General features: G+C 40.2%; 1 protein-coding gene across 1 annotated transcript; it reads left to right on the plus strand.

Annotated features, from left to right (window-relative positions):
- Positions 1–1,435: 1,435 nt before the first annotated feature.
- On the plus strand, positions 1,436–2,191 carry LOC109215360. Its single transcript, XM_019379409.1, has 2 exons — positions 1,436–1,690; positions 1,802–2,191. Exons 1-2 carry the CDS (start codon positions 1,436–1,438, stop codon positions 2,189–2,191), a joined length of 645 nt encoding a protein of 214 aa, XP_019234954.1.
- The last annotated feature ends 20,411 nt before the right edge of the window (positions 2,192–22,602 follow it).

Raw genomic sequence — 22,602 nt, forward strand, 5'->3', positions numbered from 1 at the left:
CATATAATCTTTCATACAATTTCCACAACATGGATTAGGGCATTTCTGTCACGTGTTCACCGCTGTTCTCATTACCACCGCTATCCCAAGCAGAGTCCGATCACGACCCGACCGGCTAGGTCACCTCATTGGAGGCATTACTCTTCAAACAGTATTTCATTTTCTTTATCTGGAATCCAATATCAGCACATTACCACCATGTGTGTGGCATGGTGTCCGATCACGACCCGATCAGCTAGGTCACCTCGTTAGAGGCATTTCTCCATTCTCATTAGCCAACACTTCAAGTCTTTATTCCATGCATAACATAACAATTCCTGGGGCACTCATGGCCACCATCATCACATCGTTTCCCCTTTATTTTTTTGATATTTATTTTACAAGTTGTGAACATATACACATATATTGAGGATACTTCAAATTGCAATCACAGGTAAATGAGCACATAGCTAGCATGAATAATTCTTTGTTCCAATGTTGGCTTATAGCCCAAGTATTTCCACACATAACTGTACTTTCCGTCATTATCGAATTGTCAAGATTGGCACATTATTCACGTTGGGGCACATCCTTCACGAATATGTACAGACAATTGCATATCAATTAATGCGTAATAACAAGCAATATGCTAACCAATTCAACTCTTACCATGCTTTCATAAATGACAACGAGCTCAATTTCTAATAAAAAGGGGTTTTAGCCATACATACCTCAATAAAGCTTTCTTTACTCTTTTACAAATTTCCGGACTCTTAGCACTTCGATCTATTGAGTAAGAATTACAAATGAAATCGAGAATTAGAGAGCAGATTGAGACTCTAGCTTGGTTCAAGCATATTGACAAACCCTAGAGGTGCAATATGATTTTAGGCCTCCTTGTTGAGAGCAATTTATATCACTTTGAACCCCTCTTTAATTCACCACCTCCCACTACTCTAAGGTTTAACATGCATGCAAGGAATCCATTTATACCCATGAATAACCTCACTAGTGACCCCTTATATCTGAGAATAAAACAAACAAGAGTTGGGGGTATGAAGTATTACCTCTTGAGATGAAGGTCTAGGGGTCTTCGCTTGATTTTCTTCAAGGATTTAGTCGTATCTTATGGAGAAATTTGATGGAGAGACTTTCCCTCTCTAAGAACCCTCTCTCTCTCTCTAGAATGCTCAGAAGAATGCTTAAAATGAGCTATAACACCGGATATATCATATGGGAGTCGGGTTAAAAATTAAAAAAATTGGAGCCCCGAGTCAAATATGCGGTCGCAAATGCGACCGCAGAGTAAACATGCGGTCCGCATAATGAACCGCAAAAATGCTTCCCAAAAACTAAACATTCTGACTCAGTCTGCGGTAAGAATGTGGTATGTATTCATGTTCTGCGGTCGCAAAGTGCACCGCAGAACTGACCCTCGCAAAATTCAAAAGAAAATATGACCTACATCTTAGTGGCGGTGGACTACGTCTCCAAATGGGTCGAGGCAATCGCCTTGCCCACCAATGAAGCAAGGAGTGTAACCGCATTCTTGAAGAAGAACATATTCACACGGTTTGGTACCCCAAGGGCCATCTTGAGTGATGGTGATTCTCATTTCTGCAACAAGGCTTTCGCCGGGCTGCTTGAAATGTATGGTGTAAAGCACAAGGTGGCCACACCCTATCATCCTCAGTCGAGTGGTCAAGTTGAAGTTTCTAACAGGGAAATCAAGAACATCCTAGCAAAAACTATCAATGCAAATAGGACTGACTGGTCAAGGAAGCTAGATGATGCGTTGTGGGCATATCGCACAACACTTAAGACTCCTATTGGCACTTCACCGTACCGGTTTATTTTTGGCAAAGAATGTCACTTACCAGTGGTGCTTGAACACAAAGCCATGTGGGAATTGAAGAAGTTGAATCTTGACTGGGTCAAGGCTACTAATATAAGAATGACACAACTCAATGAGATGGAGGAATTCCGTCTCCATGCCTATGACAGTGTAGCTATGTACAAGGAGAGAATGAAGTTTGTCCATGATAAGAACATCTTGAAGCGGGAGTTCAATTCCGATGACTTGGTCTTACTCTTCAATTCAAGACTCAAGTTATTTCTAGGAAAACTCAAGCCCAAATGGTCTGGCCCGTTCAAAGTTGTGAGTGTGTCCCCCTATGGTGCTATTGAACTGGAGTCGGAGGATGGGACCTGAACTTTCAAAGTGAATGGTCAACAAGTCAAGCATTACCTTGGTACCACAAGCGAAAGGCATTTGATAGAACAATTTGCTCTAAAGGATAGTCCAACAGTAGTCCCCACCAATGAATAGCCAAAAAGGGGTCAATTGCGTCGTGACGCGACGATAAATCAAGCGCTTCTTGGGAGGCAAGCCATGTGTGGTAACACTCTTTTGTAGTTTTTTTTTTCATTTATGTAGTTTAGATTGAGAAAGTTGACGTGTGTGTTAGAGTGCAGGTAATCCCAAAATATCATGAACAGGGTCCTAGTGCTGAGGAAACTAAAGGAAAGAAAGGTCCAGAATTGGCGACAACTATGTGGTCGCATAATGACTATGCGAACCGCATAGTCATCGCATATTCATCGCAGACCCAAGCAGAAAGATTGGTTAACTTGGTGTTCAAAAATGCAGTAAGCTTTTCACTTATGCATCCTGCATAACAACTTTGCTATCACATAATGCATCGCAAAGTCAGTTTAGGTTGCCCAGTCATTAGTCCATCGCATAACACATATGCGATCGCATAATGTGTTCTGCGATGGACTTAAGCGCCGCAGACTTGACAGGTACAAAACCCTAACCTTCTGCATTTTCATCCTCACTCTTATCACACACTAACACTTAATCAAAATAAAAAGAATAAGAAAACATTACGAGCAAGGAAAGAAAAGAGAAAAGATCAAATAGAAAAAAATTACTCACCAAACAAGGAATCCCACTCACACGAAGCATTTCAGGCTTGCATAATCTCGCTCATATTGTAGTATGGTTTTTCTTCTCCATCTCATTATTGTGACTTATGTTTCTTCCTGAATTCTGAGCTTCATGGTCGCCCCCCTTGTTCCCCTAAATTCCCTCTGAGTACGGTAGCATAGTGGTGAGGATTTGGTTGAGTGACTGTGTGGGTTCTTGTTGATGAAACAAAAAGGGGGAAGTCTAAGTACCCCTCTCATTTTAAAATGACTAAATGGCCTATAAAAATAATGAGAAATCTAAGTAGGTAGCAATAGGAAAGCACGTGAGTGTGATGTGCATATGGTGTGAAGAACATGTGAGTAGGGTGTGCATATCGAAAAGCAAAAAAAAGGGGGGGCACTGTTTCAATGAAGAAGACGATCTTTTCGGGCCGCATAATTGGTTTGCGGTCCGCAAAGTTTTCACATAAGACCCCTAGGTGGTCTACTACAAAAATGGTTATGCGACCGTGTTTGCAATCGCAAACCACTTATGCGATCCGCATACGTGCCGCAAAGCGAGGCAGACCATTAGCCTTTCTGGTGAGAAGAAATGCGACCACTTTGCAGTCGCATAACTAAATATGTGGTCGTTTTTGTGATCGCATAATCGTTTTTGCAATTTATGTCTTGCACATCTGCGATGGGTTTGTGGACCGCATAGTGGATATGCGATCGCATAACCATCGCATAAGCTACTGCCTCCCTTCCTTTATCTCCAACGTAATTCCTATGACATTTCACCCACTCACACAATGTTTCATCAACAGGAATGGCACCAAAGACGTCTCATCCAATGCGTACACCTCCCGCTCATGGAAAGAAACGGGGTGCTACTCCGAGCCAACAAGCACAACAAGCCAAACGTCAGTGGGCTCAGGCAATTCGCATTACTCCTGAGCACTCCTCCCAGTCTGAAGAGGAGGAGCCACAGAGTGACCTCAGGCCATCTGTTGATCTACAGGCTAAAGCACGAAGGAACATGGGGGAGGAACTTAATCATCGGTTTGGAGTCACAGGCTCCATGAATCTGTATAAAGAAGGGCTATCAAAGAGAAATATTCTCGAGGAGAAATAGTTGATTTTAAATGGGCTGAAGGAGCACTACCCTCATATAATCAAGAACATCAAGCGGAGGAAGTGGGAATTCTTTACTGAGGTCCCTGATGAATACAATGAGACGTTTGTGAGGGAATTCTATGCTTCGTATGGTGCATCAAGGACTGCTGAACATAAGCGAAACAAGATATTTGCACAATCTATCCTAGTTCGAGGGGTCCAAGTTCTTTGTGATGACGCAACTATAATGACCTGTACTTTGAGGAGTGGAGATCAGGGATAGCTGAGTATGAGCCTAAGGTAGCTAACAAGAACAACTAGCGTGCCTGGATTGCCTCTTTCATAGCAATGGGGACACCAGCCTGGATTGACCCTAAACACAAGATTTACAAGGAGGATCTCACACGGGAGGGTCGATATTGGCTCAGATTTGTCACATCCCGTCTGATGCCATCGAGGAATGAAACTGACATCAACATTGAGAAGGAACTCCTCATTGCGTGCATCATGACATGCATAAAGATTGATGTGGGATAGATCATATTCTGGGAGCTAGGAATCAAATCAAACTAGGAACAAACATCACTTCCTTTCCCATGTTTGATCACTGCTATCTGCAAAGCTGTAAATATGCCTCCTATGCCAAAGCATGACAAACTGGAGAAAGCTCTTAAGGATATTGACACAATGCAAATCAGTGACGCAGTAGACAAGGAAACTGCAACTCAAATAGAGACTCAAGTTCCTCCTCCAGCAGACTCAGCAGCGTCAGAGGCCCAACTGCCTAACACCTCTCAGGCCCCAGCTACCTCCACAGCTACTCCATAGCACACCACTGCACAGCCCCATGTTCCCTTACCATCTCTTACCAAGCTGGGTCTACTAGCTCAGCACGCCAATGCTAAGGTAGACCACCTGATAAAGGAAATCCCAAACCTCATCTAGTAAGCATTGATCCCTGTCCAATCCTCAGTGAGTGTTCTTCAATAGCATCATAAAACTTATGAGGATCGCCTAAAGCACTTTGAAGTGGGTCTTGAGAAGGTAGAGCGCGGTGAGGTTGTAGGTATGCCTCAGCTCAAGAAGGATGTTGATGAATTGAAAGCATATCTGCAGAAGATGCAGAGTTTGGAGTTTGCCTTGACACCCTTCGTCCCGAAGGAAGGTGAGCAGGGTGCTGGCACTTCCATTCCAGGAAAGGACTTTGATTTTACAAACTTGATGATAGCTCCAAAGGCAAAGAGTGTTGAGACCTCAAAGGCTCCAGCCCCTCCTGTACACATTGACGTTCCTTCAGAGGAGGGATCCAGAGATACTGAGGAGTCCAATGAGGGGGATTCAGAAGATGAGAAAACAGATAATGATGCAATGGTAGAGGATACTGAGGGTCATCAGGACAAGGGTAAGAAAGCGGTTGTTTCTACGATTGCACAGGATGAAAAGGAAGCAGTTGTGCAGACGGAAATTGCACATTCTCTAGCGGATATGGTCGCCAAGGCACTTCCATCGACCACTCAGCCATCACTAGGCGAGGCTAGCATCTCCCAGGCCCTAGACCCAGCCTTACAGTAGGTGGAGCTTCCTGATCCAACCTCACAGCAGATGGAGCTTACTGGTCCTTCCTCACAGTAGTTGGAGCCTCCTGCTCTAGCCGTGGAGGCCACCACCCAGTCTGAGGTTCCACCAGTTGCACCTTCAGTTCCAGTAGATGACCCCACAGCTGTCCCAGATGCTTCAGCCCCTCCGAGCGCCTAGTGCGTCCCAAGAAGTCCCTGAGCTTCCTTTTTACATTATCTATGCATTGGGGACAATGCATGATTTTTCGTTGGGGGTGGGGTAGTCATGTTTTGTGTAAATATTGTACATAAACTCTTTACTCTAGTAGTATAGTTTCATAGTTAGCAATGAATTCCCCTTGGTTTTTTTTTGCCGGGTTCTTTTCCATAGGTGTAATAGTAGAACCACGGCGATAGCATGAAATGTTTTGACTTTTTTAGTGTTGATTGTTGTAGCTTCAAGCATTTGATAAATTGTGTAAATACATGGTACCCTTCCTTCTTTTGCGTATATATAAAAAAAATATGTTTGGTTAGTCATTCTTGTGAATGTGAGCCTCGCTCTTTGACTTTATGCTTATTCAGAATCTTACATATCTTGAGATGAAAGTTTTGAGTTGCCTTGTGTTCACTTGAGGGCTGAAAGTATGTTGAGTTGAACAATTCATGCGTTGTGGGTGAGTGAGGATTTGTACAAATAACGCATATGCCTAACTTCTGATGTCTAGAACTTGCCCGGTTGGTTTCTTAGTGCAACTCTCAGGTTAATGATTGGATGCTGAAATGATCTTAGGCTCTCTTTGTGACAACTAGCTAGTTTTGCCCAAATTGACCTCCCTGGTATTAATTACCCTAGTTACCCCCGTTGAGCCTTTAACCTTTCATTGGCTACCACATTACAACATTTACCCCTTCGGTGAAATAATTCCTTCTTTTGAACCCATCCCTCCTTGAACGGGTAAGAATGAGGCTAAAAGCCTAAGTTGGAGGTGTCGTTACAAAGTGGAAATTGGTAAGGTTTACTACTGTGTGTAGAGAAAAAAAACAATAACCTCAAAATTGTCTATATAACGAAATACAAGCTCCAAAAAGATATATATATATATATATATATATATATATATAAGAAAAAAGAGAAAAAGAGTGGAGTCTTGTGGAAATCGAAGAAATACTTTGAGGTGGTTCTAGGCCGGTAGCCCGAGGTATATAAGTGCTATGTAGCAAAGGAGCATAATATATGTAGTGTTCAAGGAGGGTATAGCCACTATATTCCCAAATATTCATCCAACCCGTCCCGAAGCCTACATTACAACCCGTGAAAAGTAATTAGTGATCTACAGCCAATCATTCCTGAGATAGCCACAAAGTTAAAATAAGGGCAAGCATATGGACTGATACTTGTAGCATGTAGCTTTCGTTCTGAGTGCTAGAGTGTTTTAATTGCATCCCCTGTATATATGTGTGAGTTATTTTTGTGAGCGCGCATGAATTGTAAGATTTAGCAGATGTTAGGTTCTTGAAGTTGAATACAAGTGCACTTAGTTGTGAATAGCATTTTGTCATTTTGGTTGAGGCTCTAAGGTCACGAGTTGATTAGTCGAATGGTTAAGTGATATGTTGTATTCCAGGAAGGGTATATAAATGAAGTTACATGCTTGTTAGAAATAGAAGTAGTATAGAATAGGATAATTTAGATTTTAGTTGCTTGATGACAAGAAAGAGTTTAAGTTGGGGGTGTTGATATGCCGTAGAATTTCGGCACATTTGATACCAATTAATAGATATTAGCTCGTCTTTTAACGCATTCTTAGTTACTTCTTATCAAGTTTGGTCGTTTTGTAGTGCATGAGCTTGAAGACCCAAAAACATGGAAAAGAAGTCAAAAAGTCACAAAAGGACATAAATGCTGCAAGTATGCGACCACATAAGTCACATGCGGACCGCATAAATCAAATGGTGACCGCAAACTAAAGCAGAATTGTTGGCCAAATGAAGAGAAGAATATGATGCGGTCGCATAACACTTTTGCGAGCCGCATAATGACCGCACAATTCCAGTTGAAGAAGCTTCTCAATACGTCTGCGATGGGAAAATGCGGTCGTATAACAGATATGCGGACTGCATAATGGAAGACTCGAACTGGTGATTTACAAGTCTGCGACCAGAATGAAGGTCATGCGGACCGCATACATGGTCTACGACCATTATGCGATCGCAAAAGCTGTCTGAAGGGGCAATTTTGTCCGATTTTGACCACGACATTTGGTCCACTATAAAAAGAATAACAAGGGTTTTTGTGGGGCATTGAAGTCGGAAAAAGGTCCTACATTGAGAGAATTGAATACTCCATTAATTTAAAAGCTTGTGAAGAAAGAATCTTGCACTTTTGTAAGCTTTATGACATTATTTATTACTTTATTCTTGTATTTTAGCATGAGTAGCTAGTTTTAAATACTAAGGTTGTGGACCCTAAATGGGTGTAATGTTAATGGGTGTTTAACATTGAATATATATAATAGTAGGTTGATATTTATTCATTTCTTGTGCTTTATTTATGGTTGGTGGTTGAAAACATTATCCTATTCCATTTTACTCTTTCTTTACTTGGAAAAGTGGGTTAGGGTTTGGTAGAAATGAATATCAAGAACTCAAGACTTTAAATCTTTTTTAATAGAATCACTTAGGAATAAGTGGGTTCTACTTGACATAAATTGGTTGTTCTTAAATTGCAACTCTTTTATATTTGGAAAAATCATAAAGAGAAAATACTACCCAACCATTGGAAAATATTGGGTAGTCATTTAGAAACATTTGTATATCAAAGAACCGTCCATTAGAAATATATCATATTAACACCGATAGCATTACATTTCATTGATAGGGACACAACCTTGGTTTCCTTAATCAAATTATTCACATTCTCATAACAAAATTAGTTATCTTCTTAACTAACAACTATATCATTCTCTTGTTACGTTAAAGGAATAGAATTACGACCTAAGTCAAGTACCACACTACTCAAGTAATCTTTTCACACCTATTCCGTGTAGGATTCGACCCCAAACTTGTTGGGTTATTATATTTGGCACCGACCGCCTTACACTATTTAATTAAAGTGTAATTTGAGCGTATCAAATTTTCCTCTACCTGTATTATGTTGTTTCCCTTTTTCCTCAGTAGACTCTGATGTATATGTCGCGCCCCCTTTTTCTCGCAAAATCGGGTTTATGACATTTGGGAGGACAACTCATTCCTTTTGGTAATTGGGTTTGATTTAAAGAGTCGTCACCTAATGATTAGGGTGCATTAGGACACCAAGGAGGTTTGGTTTGAGTAACCAGAGATTGGGTAAGGGCTTGAAATTATTCTAAGGGGAAGGTGTTAGGCACCCCTCAGAATCCACTAGTGTGGTTCCCGGCCAGACTATTATTGTGAATTTGGGTACAATTAGCATATAGACAAATAAAGCTCAAATAAGAGGGGATTTTGTCACAAAAAGGTTTGAAAGTAAGCAAGGTTTGAAAGAACAATTAGGAAAGCTGATTTTTTCAAAAAATAAAGAGTTAAAATGCTGAAAAAAAAGAAATAAAGAATAAAGGGAAGGGGGTCCTAGGTTTATTAATAATATGGATCACCCCACACAATGCCTGGTAATCACTCCTCAATGAGGGGCTACACGTGACATTATCGCGTGGTCATCATATCCATATCTACCCTTCCCACCCCGTTAAGGTATTAAAGCGCGAAATGGTCTCGCTTACCTATTGCATGCTACTACCCGTCCCAATCCTGTCAGTCTCAGGGGCATTTAGGACTACTAATCCTAGGGGAGGTAGGGATGTTAGGCTTATTTGTGGTTTTAAAGGAAAAAAATTCTAAGGCGACAGAAACAGATTTAATTTTACCCTAAGGCTTGCCTAAGTGTTGAGACGAGGTCCTATAGGCATGATATCTACTGAATTCAGAAATAGTAAAGCTTGAAATAAACTGTTTGAATGCATACTCGTTAAACTTGCTAAGTGTGGGAATCAGATTATTAAAAGAAAGGCCAGATTTAAATGAACTGATTATTAGCTCTGCAACTGGCAGCACCCTTATTACTGATTTTATATCCATATGTGAATGAAGCGGCTCATATTCGATTAAGAGGTAGTTGATTTTGAACGTGGTGTAGAATGCAGAAGACTTGTTTTAAAACTTATGCACGTGATATCTAGGTGCTGAACTGTTTGAAAACCTACGAACATGGTATCTAAATGCAGAAATTGTTTTAAAACTATAGGCATGATTTCTAAATGCAGAGTTTATTTTTAAGAACCTATAGGCATGATTTCTATATGCAGAAATTGTTTGAAACCTATGAACATGATATCTAAATGCAGAAATTGTTTGAAACCTATGAACATGATATCTAAATGCAGAATTTATTTTAAGAACCTATAGGCATGATTTCGATATGCAGAAATTGTTTGAAACATATGAACATGATATCTAAATGCAGAAATTGTTTGAAACCTATGAACATGATATCTAAATGCATAATTTATTTTAAGGACCTATAGGCATGATTTCTATATGCAGAAATTGTTTTAAACCTATGAACATGATATCTAAATGCAGAAATTGTTTGAAACCTATGAACATGATATCTAAATGCAGAATTTATTTTAAGGACCTATAGGCATGATTTCTATATGCAGAAATTGTTTGAAACCTATGAACATGATATCTAAATGCAGAAATTGTTTGAAACCTATAGGCATGATTTCTACCCTTTTTGCATACATAGTTACACACCCTTTTCACTAGCCATCCCCAAGAGTTTATTACAAATTATTACAGCCCAGATTAAAGTAAGAAAATACATCAGAAAAATATAAATAAAAGTACAACCAAGGAGAGCCTGATTCAGACTTCATGTCTGAAATATGAGGTAAACCAACTCTATGAGATCATGATCCAAAGCCTTTCTCCCACTTGAGTGTGTCAAAGTTCCCTAAGAGCCTCAAAGGGACTCCGGGCATTGCTCACACCCAAATGTATTATCAGATTGGGACAAGTGCAGTGTGGAAGGGCCAGCCCTCAAGTGTCCAAGTTCAGAGGGAGCTCAAAGGGTCCCAAGGCAAGGCTNTCTTGAAAGTTTACGTCACATTCCTTTTCCTATTAGGTTCGACTGTTGTAGATTGGTAGGCCATTATCAGTGATGATCCACTGTGGGATAACGAATCGACAAACAATACGGTCGCGGACGAAGTCCGCCACGACCTTCTTAGTCACTGCCCTGTAGGATGCTGCTTCGACCCACTGTCGCCCCCCCTTTTTCTCGCAAAATCGGGTTTATGACATTTGGGAAGACAACTCATTCCTTTTGGTAATTGGGTTTGATTTAAAGAGTCGTCACCTAATGATTAGGGTGCATTAGGACACCAAGGAGGTTTGGTTTGAGTAACCAGAGATTGGGTAAGGGCTTGAAATTATTCTAAGGGGAAGGTGTTAGGCACCCCTCAGAATCCACTAGTGTGGTTCCCGGCCAGACTATTATTGTGAATTTGGGTACAATTAGCATATAGACAAATAAGGCTCAAATAAGAGGAGATTTTATCACATAAAGGTTTGTAAGTAAGCAAGGTTTGAAAGAACAATTAGGAAAGCTGATTTTAAAAAAAGAAGTTAAAATGCTGAAAAGAAAGAAATAAAGAATAAAGGGAGGGGGTCCTAGGTTTATTAATTATATGGATCACCCCACACAATGCCCGGTAATCACTCCTAAGTGAGGGGCTACACGTGACATTATCGCGTGGTCATCATATCCATATCTACCCTTCCCACCCCGTTAAGATATTAAAGCATAGAATGGTCTCGCTTACCTATTGCATGCTACTACCCGTCCCAATCCTATCAGTCCTAGGGGCATTTAGGACTACTAATCCTAAGGGAGGTAGGGATGTTAGGCTTATTTGTGGTTTTAAAGGCAAAAAATTCTAAGGCGACATACAAAACATGTATAGCAAATTGGGGAAAGCACATAACAAGCAAAGGCTCAGATATACCCCCTTTAAACAAAAGAAGCACATAGTTAGCATGACTTACGCATACTAATTAGGGTCTGATTAAAAATTAAACATGCGAGGACTTAAAGGTTGAGGTAGACTGATTTATCACACAATTCAGATAAGAAGCTCGAATCAGGCATGCCTGCTGGTTGTAGCTATTAACAGAAACAGATTTTACCCTAAGGATTGCCTAAGTATTGAGACGAGGTCCTATAGGCATGATATCTACTGAATTTAGAAATAGTAAAGCTTGAAATAAACTGTTTGAATGCATACTCGTTAAACTTGCTAAGTGTGGGAATCAGATTATTAAAAGAGATGCCAGATTTAAACGAACTGATTATTAGATCTGCAACTGACAGCACCCTTATTACTGATTTTATATCCATATGTGAATGAAGCGACTCAGATTCGATTAAGAGTTCCTATAGACATGCTTTCTAAGCGTAGTTGATTTTGAACGTGGTGTAGAATGCAGAAGACTTGTTTTAAAAGTTATGCACATGATATCTAGGTGCTGAACTGTTTGAAAACCTACGAACATGGTATCTAAATGCAGAAATTGTTTTAAAACTATAGGCATGATTTCTAAATGCAGAATTTATTTTTAAGATCCTATAGGCATGATTTCTATATGCAGAAATTGTTTGAAACCCATGAACATGATATCTAAATGCAGAAATTGTTTGAAACCTATGAACATGATATATAAATGCAAAATTTATTTTAAGAACCTATAGGCATGATTCCTATATGCAGAAATTGTTTGAAACCTATAGGCATGATTTCTACCCTTTTTGCATACATAGTTACCCACCCTTTTCACTAGCCATCCCCAAGAGTTCATTAAAAATTATTACAGCCCAGATTAAAGTAAAAAAAATACATCGGAAAAATATAAATAAAAGTACGACCAAGGAGAGCCTGATTCAGACTTCATGTCTAAAATATGAGGTAAACCAACTCCATGAGATCATGATCAAAATCCTTTCTCCCACTTGAGTGTGTCAAAGTTCCATAGGAGCCTCAAAGGGACTCCGGGTAATGCTTACACCCAAATGTATTATCATATTGGGACAAGTGCAGTGTGGAAAGGCCATCCCTCAAGTGTCCAAGTTCAGAAGGAGCTCAAAGGGTCCCAAGGCAAGGCTCACAAGAGGGGGGGCAGAACTTAAAAACTAAGAAGGTGTGCAAGTGCAGAATAGAGTGCTAAAAGGAAAAAGGAAGGGGGAATAAACTACAGATAAGAACACAAGGGGATTCGAGGGAATAGGGGATTGTAAAGAGCATGTCGTTTAAGCAAAAGGCAGACTTTGGGCATGCCCAGCAATGGGGAATGCTGGCACACCTATAAGCCTGCCAGAACACATAATGTTAGAGGCTAGGATCCCCAGGGGATCAAATTCAATTCATGGACAATAACTTGCATACTGCCATGCCTCAAACCATAGCTTAAACACATAGGGGGCAGGGGTTTGGGATTCATGATAGAACATGCAGAAAGAAATCAATAAGCTATAATGCGTGTTGAACTATACATAAGCAGTAAACAGGGATATAAAAACAGTAAATAAACACATTGTTGTGGTGTTGAAAATTAAATCAGAACATACCAGTTTCAAAGAAACAAATAGAGAGCAAGCAACAGGTCTTGTAACAGGCCACAGGCCACAGTCTAAGCAAACAAAAGAGAATACTTTTTGAGTATAAGTAAGTTCAGAAAAGATTGTGTCTGATTTCTTTTTTTTTTATTGTCAATGAAAGGGTCGTGCATTTATAGTGTAAAGAACAGACAGAAAAAATGTAAGAAAACGATTAAGGAACTGAATATCAATTAAAAAATCAATCAATACAAGACTTCCTTTAATTAAGGAATGCAGATTCAAACGGTAAAACTATTTAAGGAAAGAAATCAACTAAATATCTTGTGCAAAGTAGGCAATTAAGGGTAAATACATAAGGGTTTTAATTAAGGGAAGAATTATGAAATACACGGTTTAAAACAAATAAGGTAAGGATCCATCAGTATTCAATAAATCAAGGGGTTTAGAGATTTTGTAAGCATTGGTCCACGAATGAACCAAGTCAGAAAAACTAAGGAAAACTTTTGACTCAAATCGAGTAACTGGGAAGTCAGCAAACATGGAGAGAAAATCAATCCAACTTATACAAAGAAAGTCTGAAACCAATCATAATTGAAAGACATTTAGAAGGGAAGTTCAGCACATATAAAGAGTACACAAGTATCAGGCATGCGAGGCTGAATTTAGGACAAAGTGAAAGTGTCATGCAATTGCAAAACAAGTAAGTAGTAGACTATAGGAATATGGTAATTCACTGATAGCATGCGAAAAAAGGGGTCAAGTAAAGCTCTTATAGAGTTTAGCAAAAGTCAGAATCATACGAAGAAACAAAGTTGAAGCAATGATTTTGAAACTTAATGAAGCAGTAGATGAAACAACTCTAGGAACTCAAATAAGTCCAGAAGATTAGGGTTTTTGAAATCAAGCAAGTTCAGAGATGAAGCACAAGCAAGTCACATAGCCAATGGTCTCAAAACTTGGATGAACCCGCCAAATTTACGGTTCTTGCCATTAACCGAGTGCAGAGACGAAAGGGCAAGTGATTAATGGAAAAGATACTAATTGAAACAGGTTCAGAGGTCTCAGAAAGGAACTGAGACCTTTAGCATGCTCTCTTAGTAGTAGGAATTCATGATAAGCATAGTAAAAGAACAACATGCGAAAACAGTAGAAGAAACAAATAAGAACATGGTGAACAACTTAACAAGAACACAGTAGGAGAAAACAAGGTAGACGAAACACACAAATAATGCAGTAGAAGCAGCTGATAAGAACATGGTAGAAGAACTTAACAAGAACACAGTATGAGAAACATAGTAGAAGAAACACAAAAGAGAAAAGAAAATCAGAGAAGCACACAAGAGAAAAAGAAAATCAGAGAAACATAACTCAAAAACCCTAGGTCGGAAAAATAAAGGTTTTGAATGCGATGGTTTTTTTTTAAAAGAAATATCAAAAATTGTTTTATAAGTTTAGGGAAAACCTGGATCTACAACAGATCTAAAGAAATCATAAGAACCACAGAAGCTAGGGTTTGGTGAGAAAGACTTTGATCGTTGTTGATCTAACCAGGAGGAGGTGAGGCTAGGCTCAAAACAGACGTGGCTTGCCGGAGCGAGGACGGAGATGGCCATAAAACTTGAATCGAATTAGGTCTGGATGAAGCTTCTTCGTGTTCAGAACATGAAACCCAACCGAACAGGTGTATAGGAGCCATAGAGGGCCGGTGGGTGGTGAAACCACCATGGATTAAGGTCAGGAGGTGGCCGAAGAAGATGGATGAAACTCATCGGAGCGGAGGGGGAGGGGGAAGGTTCTAGAGAGAACCAGAGATAGAGAGATAGAGGAGAGGGTCGGTTGAGTGAGGAATGAGAGGGGTTTGGGGGGGTCGTTTGGGCTTAATTAGGTAAGGGCGAATCTAGACCGTTGATCAAAATTGATCAACGGTCAAGATTTGATCCGGGTTGGGTCGGGTAGACTTAGGATTGGGCCTGGGTCTTGGGTTGGCTTAATTGGGTTGGGGTATTGGGTTTTAATTTAGGTTAAATTAGAAAGCCAAAATCTGGCTATAAGTTAAATAGCCTTTTTTTCCCATTTAATTTATAAAAATAGTAAATAAATTTCTGAACACTAATGGAAAGCACTAAAATGATTTATAATATATAATTAACAATTTTAAAAATACAGGACTTAATTTTATGAATATAAAACACAATTGAATCTTAAAAGGGCTAATATTGCAATTATATGCAATTTTGCTTAAAAAATACTAAATAAATTTGTAAAAATATGTAAAAAAAATTACCTCAGCTATATCTTAGCATAAATATAAAATTTTAATGAATTACCAAAAATAATAATTATTGGATTTTTATGGATGAAAAGGGAAATAAATTAGTTTAAAAACCCAAATAAATTATGGGAAAAATAGTAAAATGCTTGGACATACTTATATATGCATATATATGCTATTTTAAAGATATTTTGCATATAAGAATATACATGGAAAAATTGGGTATCAACAGCTGCCCCTCTTTACTCGGGAAGGATGAAAGAGTTATTGGGTAAAGATATGATGACCAATTTTGACCGAATGAAATGGTTTGAAAAGGTTGGTTGTGCCCTGGCTTTTCAGCTGCCTACATATCCCTGGCCATACAGGAATCGGGCCATATGTAGTTCGGGATCCGTCGGCGGAGTATGCCGATGGAGACCTTTCAAGAACGGACGCAATATTCAGGTTGGGATAAATGGTTAAGGTCTAATAGGGCTGCGGGAACTGGAGCGGGATCGCTCCTGCTGAGATAGCCGTTACTCGTCAATTTACCTGCAAATAAGCAATACGAGCATATATTGTGCGTAAATTTAAACATAATGCAAGCCGTTGGACTATGAATGCTGTCTTTGGACGGTTAGGATGACGTCCTCAGACCATGATGTCCTGGGCCATGAAGCGCATAGTAAAGGATTCGCAGGCCATGAAATGATGCTCTCGGGCTATGAGAATGATGCATCCGAACCATGATGCCTTTGAATAATGATATGCAAGAGATTAAAGGGATCTTCGGGCCATGACATGGTGTTCTCGGGCTATGTAAATTGTGCCTCCGAACGATGACGCCCTCGGATAATTTGGCGATCTTTCAGCCATGCAAGCGTATATAAAGTGGCGATATTTCAGCCGTGCGAAAAATAAAGTGGCGATCTTTCAGCCCAAGTGTAAATAATGTGGCAATCTTTCAGCCATGCGAAAAATAAAGTGGCGATCTTTCAGCCATGCAAGTGTAAATAATGTGGCGATCTTTCAGCCATGCGAAAAATAAAGTGGCGATCTTTCAGCCATGCAAGTGTAAATAATGNGAAAAGAAAAAGCTCCTCGGTTTTTTGGCCGGGAGATCCTCGATTTTTTGGCCGGGATTTGGAAAGAAAAAGCTCCACGGTTTTTTGGCCGGGAGATTCTTGGTTTTTTGGCCGGGATTTTGAAAGAAAAAGCTCCTCGGTTTTTTGGCCGGGAGATCCTCGGTTTTTGGCCAGGATATTTAAGGAATGGGATCCTATGCTACCATGATTTGTTTTTCTTTTGGGATTTTCATCATCATTTTTTTTTCTTTCTTTTTCTTTTGTTTTCCTCTTTATATGTTTTCCTTTTTATTTAGCAAAACGCATGAAAGAATTTGGGGAGAAACTTCCTTTTTGGTCGTTTTCCTGCTGCAAAGCTGTTTCAGCGCTTGCGCATTTCATTTCCTTTTGGATTGCACCTGCTTCTTGCACGGTTGCTTTGAATTAGACCTGTTTTCAACAAAGAACAATTTGTTAGTTTGAAACGGTGGTTGGTTTTGTGGCCTTGATCATCTCAATTGCCTGATCCCGGTCTCATTTCCGTTGAGAACTTTGCTGCTTTGAGGATGAATCTCTTTTCAAGCTGACCAGGTTCAACTCTCAGGACTTCATTATGACTCGCCCGTGCGGGCTCTGGCCTTTTCACTTTATTCTGCCCTTGCCTTTGATTTTCTTTCTTTTCCCAATGTCTTTGCTTCGAAAGCATCAACCACTACGGTCAGCCGGGATTGGCCTGACGCACTCGCTGAGGCTGGGTATTTTCTTCGACTCTGACCAGGCGGAGCCCTGTTAAACCGGTCCTGCCACCTTTTCTTTGTAATTGTTATGGAATCAGAGTTAAACCGAAAGGGGTTCAAAGAAGAAATATACAAAAGGCAAGCATATGAGTTTAAAGAGAAGCGTCCTTTTCTGGGGGAAAAGAAGGACTTATCTGGGGTGCATGCTGGCTTCAAATGACATGACATGCTTCTTGGACTGGATGCCCGACACAAAAACTTTCCAGCTTCTCGTGGACCCATTGATCTACATTTCAAAACCAGGGAACCTTGCCAGGACTCTTTTAGTGGTGAGATGTCTTCTTCTCGGCCGACAGCGCTCTTTGCGGGTTTTCGCCAATCGACCTCTCTCATTTCTATTCTCACCGTCGCCCGATAGTGCTCTTTGCGAGTTTTCACAAAGCGGACTCTCTCATTTTCAGTTTCTCTACTCACCATCGCCTTATGGTGCCCGAAGGTTTTCACCGATAAGACTCTCTCATTTTATTTCTCTCAATTTGCATTATATCATATTCCAACAATGATGTGTTTCACTTCCCTGCCTTTGCCAATTGATCGGAAGGACTTGGACAAGGTTTTGGGATAAACAGGATTTTGGGCGGAACTACAACATTGGAACCATTTCGGCGGATTCATGGTCGAACCATTATATCATCTGCCCCGGTTTCATCTTTTGGGGAAATTGGGATTTTTGTTTTGGTGTGACTGAACCTCAGTGAGAGGCTGCCTACGTATCCTTTCGGAATCAAGTCAAACGTAGTTCAGGCAAATAATTTTTTTTTCATCATATCATATTTTCTTTTCTGTTCTTTTTTTCTTTTTTTCTTTTTCTCTTTTTCCATCATATTTTCTTTTCCTTTTTTTTTCTCTTCTTTGTTTTTCTCTTCTTTTTTTTTCTTTTCTCTTTTTTTTCGATAATACTTTCGGGTTCCAAAGAGGGTGACCAAAGAAGCGTAACCGGCTCAAATGGGTTTACGAAGGGTTGATAGTGTTTGGATAGCGAGAAGGAAAGCCTTCATCATCTCAATTGCGCAAAAGCCATCACCACGTGAGGATTAGACGTAGTACCTTTTTACTGCATCTACATTGACTGCTGCTTCAGGATCATTTCCTTCGATGTCTCCCAGATACAGTGCTCCTCTTGGCAATATCTTTCGGATTATGTATGGACCCTTCCAGTTAGGAGCAAATTTTCCCTTTGCTTCCTGGTGATGGGGCAGAATGCGTCTGAGTACCAGCTGTCCCACTTCAAAATTCCTGGGATGCACCTTCTTGTTGTAAGCGCGGGCCATTCTTTGTTGGTACAACTGCCCGGATGTGCCCTGAGTACAGCACACTCTTTTGTTGTAATGTACGGACCTTTCCAACCCGCGAACCAATTTTCCTTCAATTGTTCCAATTCTTTGTTTTATTTCCTCAAGGTTACCTTCTTTGCATTTCGACTCTTGATTCATTATTTCGAAATCTGACAGCGTTTCGGGATCTAGGCATGAAGTCCTAGCAAGCATGTCATGTTATTTAAAGCTGCATTATTAAAGCTAAAGAGAAGAAATGAAGGGGAAAAAATAGCAAAATCAGAAAGAATAAAGAAAAATGAACGATGAAATATTGATTTCATTTATTGGAATTTTGAACATAACAGGGTTCACATTCGGGAATTTAAAGACAAGAAACTACAGGAAACATCCGAGTAACAACCTGGAATGACTCGGGATGCAGAAAAAGTAGCAGGACGGGTCTACCGGGACTCCCGCCTGATCGGACATGGCGTAGCCTTCCAGCTTTGAAGCTTAGCGCTTGGTCCCATGTATAGCACCTCAGCGGTGCTAGTGCCCTCTCCCGGCCGGACCATGTGGGTTTCGTAGAGCATTTTCCTCATTGCCCCACGTATTTCCTCAATTTCTTCAGCCGTGAAAACCTTATCATCTTCCTCTTTACTGTACTTAGGCTTGACAAAAGTTTCATACAAATGTACCACCTCGTAGTCAGCCATTTTCATCTTTTGAAAGAAGCCTTCCGCTTCCTCAGCACTGACAGGTTTCTTAGGCGGGAAACGCCTTTTGGTAGCATTGTTCACCTCTTCCATGCTTGCTTTTTGGCGGGAACATTTTCTGGAAGCCTCCAAGGGTCTGTTTCCCTTTATACGTAACCACCGTCTGATGGTAGTTCCGTGGCACTGCAGCGGGGTTGGTCACAGGCTTCTGTGGTACGCGTCATACAACCACTGGCTCACTCAGCCGAGGTGGTTTGATTGTCCCCCGTACCACATAGGCTTGTCACACCTCCTTTTTCACTACACCCCCGGAAGAGTGTAAAGGAGTTTTTCCAATTAAAGGACAATCGGAACGGGATTTATTATTAATATTTAGAGTCGCCACTTGGGAGATTAATGGTGTCCCAAGTCACTGGTTGAATCCCGATCCGAGGAAATTATGACTCTGTTAACAGTCCGCGAACCAGAAATCCGAGTAAGGAATTCTGTTAACCCGGGAGAAGGTGTTAGGCATTCCCGGGTTCTGTGGTTCTAGCACGGTCGCTCAACTGTTGTATTTGATTTTATCTGATTTCAAAACATGTCCAAACTCATGTGCTTTTATTAGTAAACCGCTTTTATTATTTTTTATTTTTAATAAGAATTGCAACGTCGTGAAAATGCATCTCGAACCACGTCGCACCAGTGCACCCGTGATTGTTCACACATTTCGACTTCGTTGAGATTTGAATTTGGGTCACATAAATGCGCACCCGAGTTTAGGAAGATAATGTTATTAAAAGACGCGCTTAAAGAGGCTAACGCGTTATTATCTTTGGGGAAAGCCGTGAAATTCGCTAAAACGGCTCATCCCGAAGTCTAAGTACTTTAGTATAAGCATTTATCAAGGGCCCCGCGATTTATGTTTTGTTTAGCGAGGCTCATCTCTTTTATTATTTAAAGGCCAAACCTAAAGCAACTATGATTTTCTATTTTTATTTGTCTCTAATAATAAAAGGAAAATAATCCTACTTATTCAATATCGATAAAAGGCCAAATCCCTATGATTCGCTTTCGAATTAATTCAAGCCCAGTAATTTATGAAGTGGAGATGAAGCATGCTTAACAATTTGTTCAAAATATAGAAGACTGGACAGTTGGGCCTGTTATTGAGGAAACCAGGCCCAAGAGGCATTATGCACGTTAGTTGGGCAGTTGGACAAAAGCTGTCTGGGCCTCACATTTGAGCCCAGATTCACAGGTCGAATTGAGGTATTATAGGACCAAGGTTGAATTTAATCAATCAATATACTACAACCATTTCGAATCGTCTGATTAACGCTTATATTCTGCTAGTTAACGCCTAAACTGTCCAGGAAGACGCTTATGCAATTTGGATTTTAACAGGTAAACAGACGTGCTAAAATTCAAGTTCACTCCCACATCCAAACTAACAAACTTATATATGCCTATAATTACAATACTCATGTTATCCCTTTTACCTAATTAACATACAAACTCAAATAATTAACCATCTCTGAATTCGAAACCTTTGTCCTACTGAAATTCAAATGGATCCAAAACAATTCAGTCAAGTTCTGTTAATTGTAGACTGAAAATGAGAACAACTACCCAAGGCTCTAACACGCTTATAAGTCATTTTAAGAGAGACTTACGAAATGGCTGATAGGAAATCAACTAAAGCCAACACAAACCATTTTACCTATGCAATTAATTACAACTTGTACTCAACTTAAGGAAGGCTCGTTACACGTTTGAGCAGTAGTGACTTTATTCAGTCCAGTTATTACAAAACCAACAGAAATATGCCTAGCATCAGGGGACTAAATGTTCAAATACATAAATCAGGAAGAGAACTCAATCAAAGCATATGTTTCAATTCTTCATTCATTCATTCTGCACATCATTTTTCATGCAAGACAAACCATTTTCCTTTCTATTTTTGAAAACCTAAGACAAAATAACGACTTTTTTCTTTTTTTTTCATTTTCAACAAACAAATAAACAACCTATTTTCCCAAACTAAAAATAAAGACTCTTTTTTCTTTTTCTTTTCTGCGCGAAACAAACTTCCAAGGACGCTTTTTTTATATTTTCCTTTTGCTTTTAGTAAAACAAACTTATTAAAAACAAAAACATTTCCATTTTTTAATTTTTTCGAAATTCGGCAGAGTTGTGCAGCATTTGGGCATCGGTTTTTCTAAAACTAAACAATTAGTTTTTTTAACACTGCTATTTCTCTCTTGTTTCTCTTTTTCTCAATTTCAACAAAATTCCTGATGTTCAAAAAGCCGGTTAGCATGTCTTGGAGATGGGGTATGTGTTTTGAGTTGGGTAGGCGTTTTGTGGAGTGGGTGCGTGTCATTGCGCCTGGGTAGGATGTTGGGGATATGTATGGGCATGGTGGACAGACGAAGTGGGAACTACGTGGTGGGTAATAATGCTGTGGAGTGTGGGGACGGGACGAGGTTGATGGTAATATCGGGGATGGCCCCCCTGACCAAGTTCTCGAGTCAACTATCGCCACATCTTCTTTCTTTTTCTTTCCAAGTACCCCTCCGCTCTGGATGGCCTGAGTGGTTGCCTTGATTGCTGAATAGCTCATGATTTTGTCGGATTTGAGCCCTTCTTCAACCATACTTCCCATTTTCACTACCTCGTTAAAAGATTTTCCCACTACTGACACCAGGTGGCCATAATAAGTAGGCTCCAAAGCCTGCAGAAAATAATCGACCATTTCGCCTTCCTTCATTGGAGGATCGACCCTTGCAGCCTGTTCCCTCCACCGAAATCCGTACTCTCTGAAGCTCTCCCCCGGTTTCTTCTCAATTTTGGTCAGTGACAGACGGTCCGGGACGATTTCGAGATTATATTGAAAATGGCATGCAAACGCTTGGGCCAAATCATCCCAAATGTACCATCGGGCATGATCCTGCCGTGTGTACCATTCCAAGGCTGCGCCACTTAGGCTTTGGCTGAAGTACGCCATCAATAACTCATCCCTTCCCCCAGCGCCTCTCATTTTACTGCAAAATCCCCTCAGATGGGCTACAGGATCACCATGTCCATCATACAAATCAAACTTTGGTAACTTGAACCCTGCTGGCAGCTGGACATCGGGAAACAAGCACAAATCTTTGTAGGCCACACTGACTTGGCCACCCAATCCTTGCATGTTCCTGAAGGATTGCTCCAGGTTTTTTACTTTTCGAAACATCTCTTCCTATTCCGGGTCCTTAAGCGGCTTATCAGTTTCCACCGGGAGCTCAAGGTGAGGAGTGCAGGAATATG

Source organism: Nicotiana attenuata, unplaced genomic scaffold (assembly GCF_001879085.1).
Source record: "Nicotiana attenuata strain UT unplaced genomic scaffold, NIATTr2, whole genome shotgun sequence".
NCBI lineage: Eukaryota > Viridiplantae > Streptophyta > Magnoliopsida > Solanales > Solanaceae > Nicotiana > Nicotiana attenuata.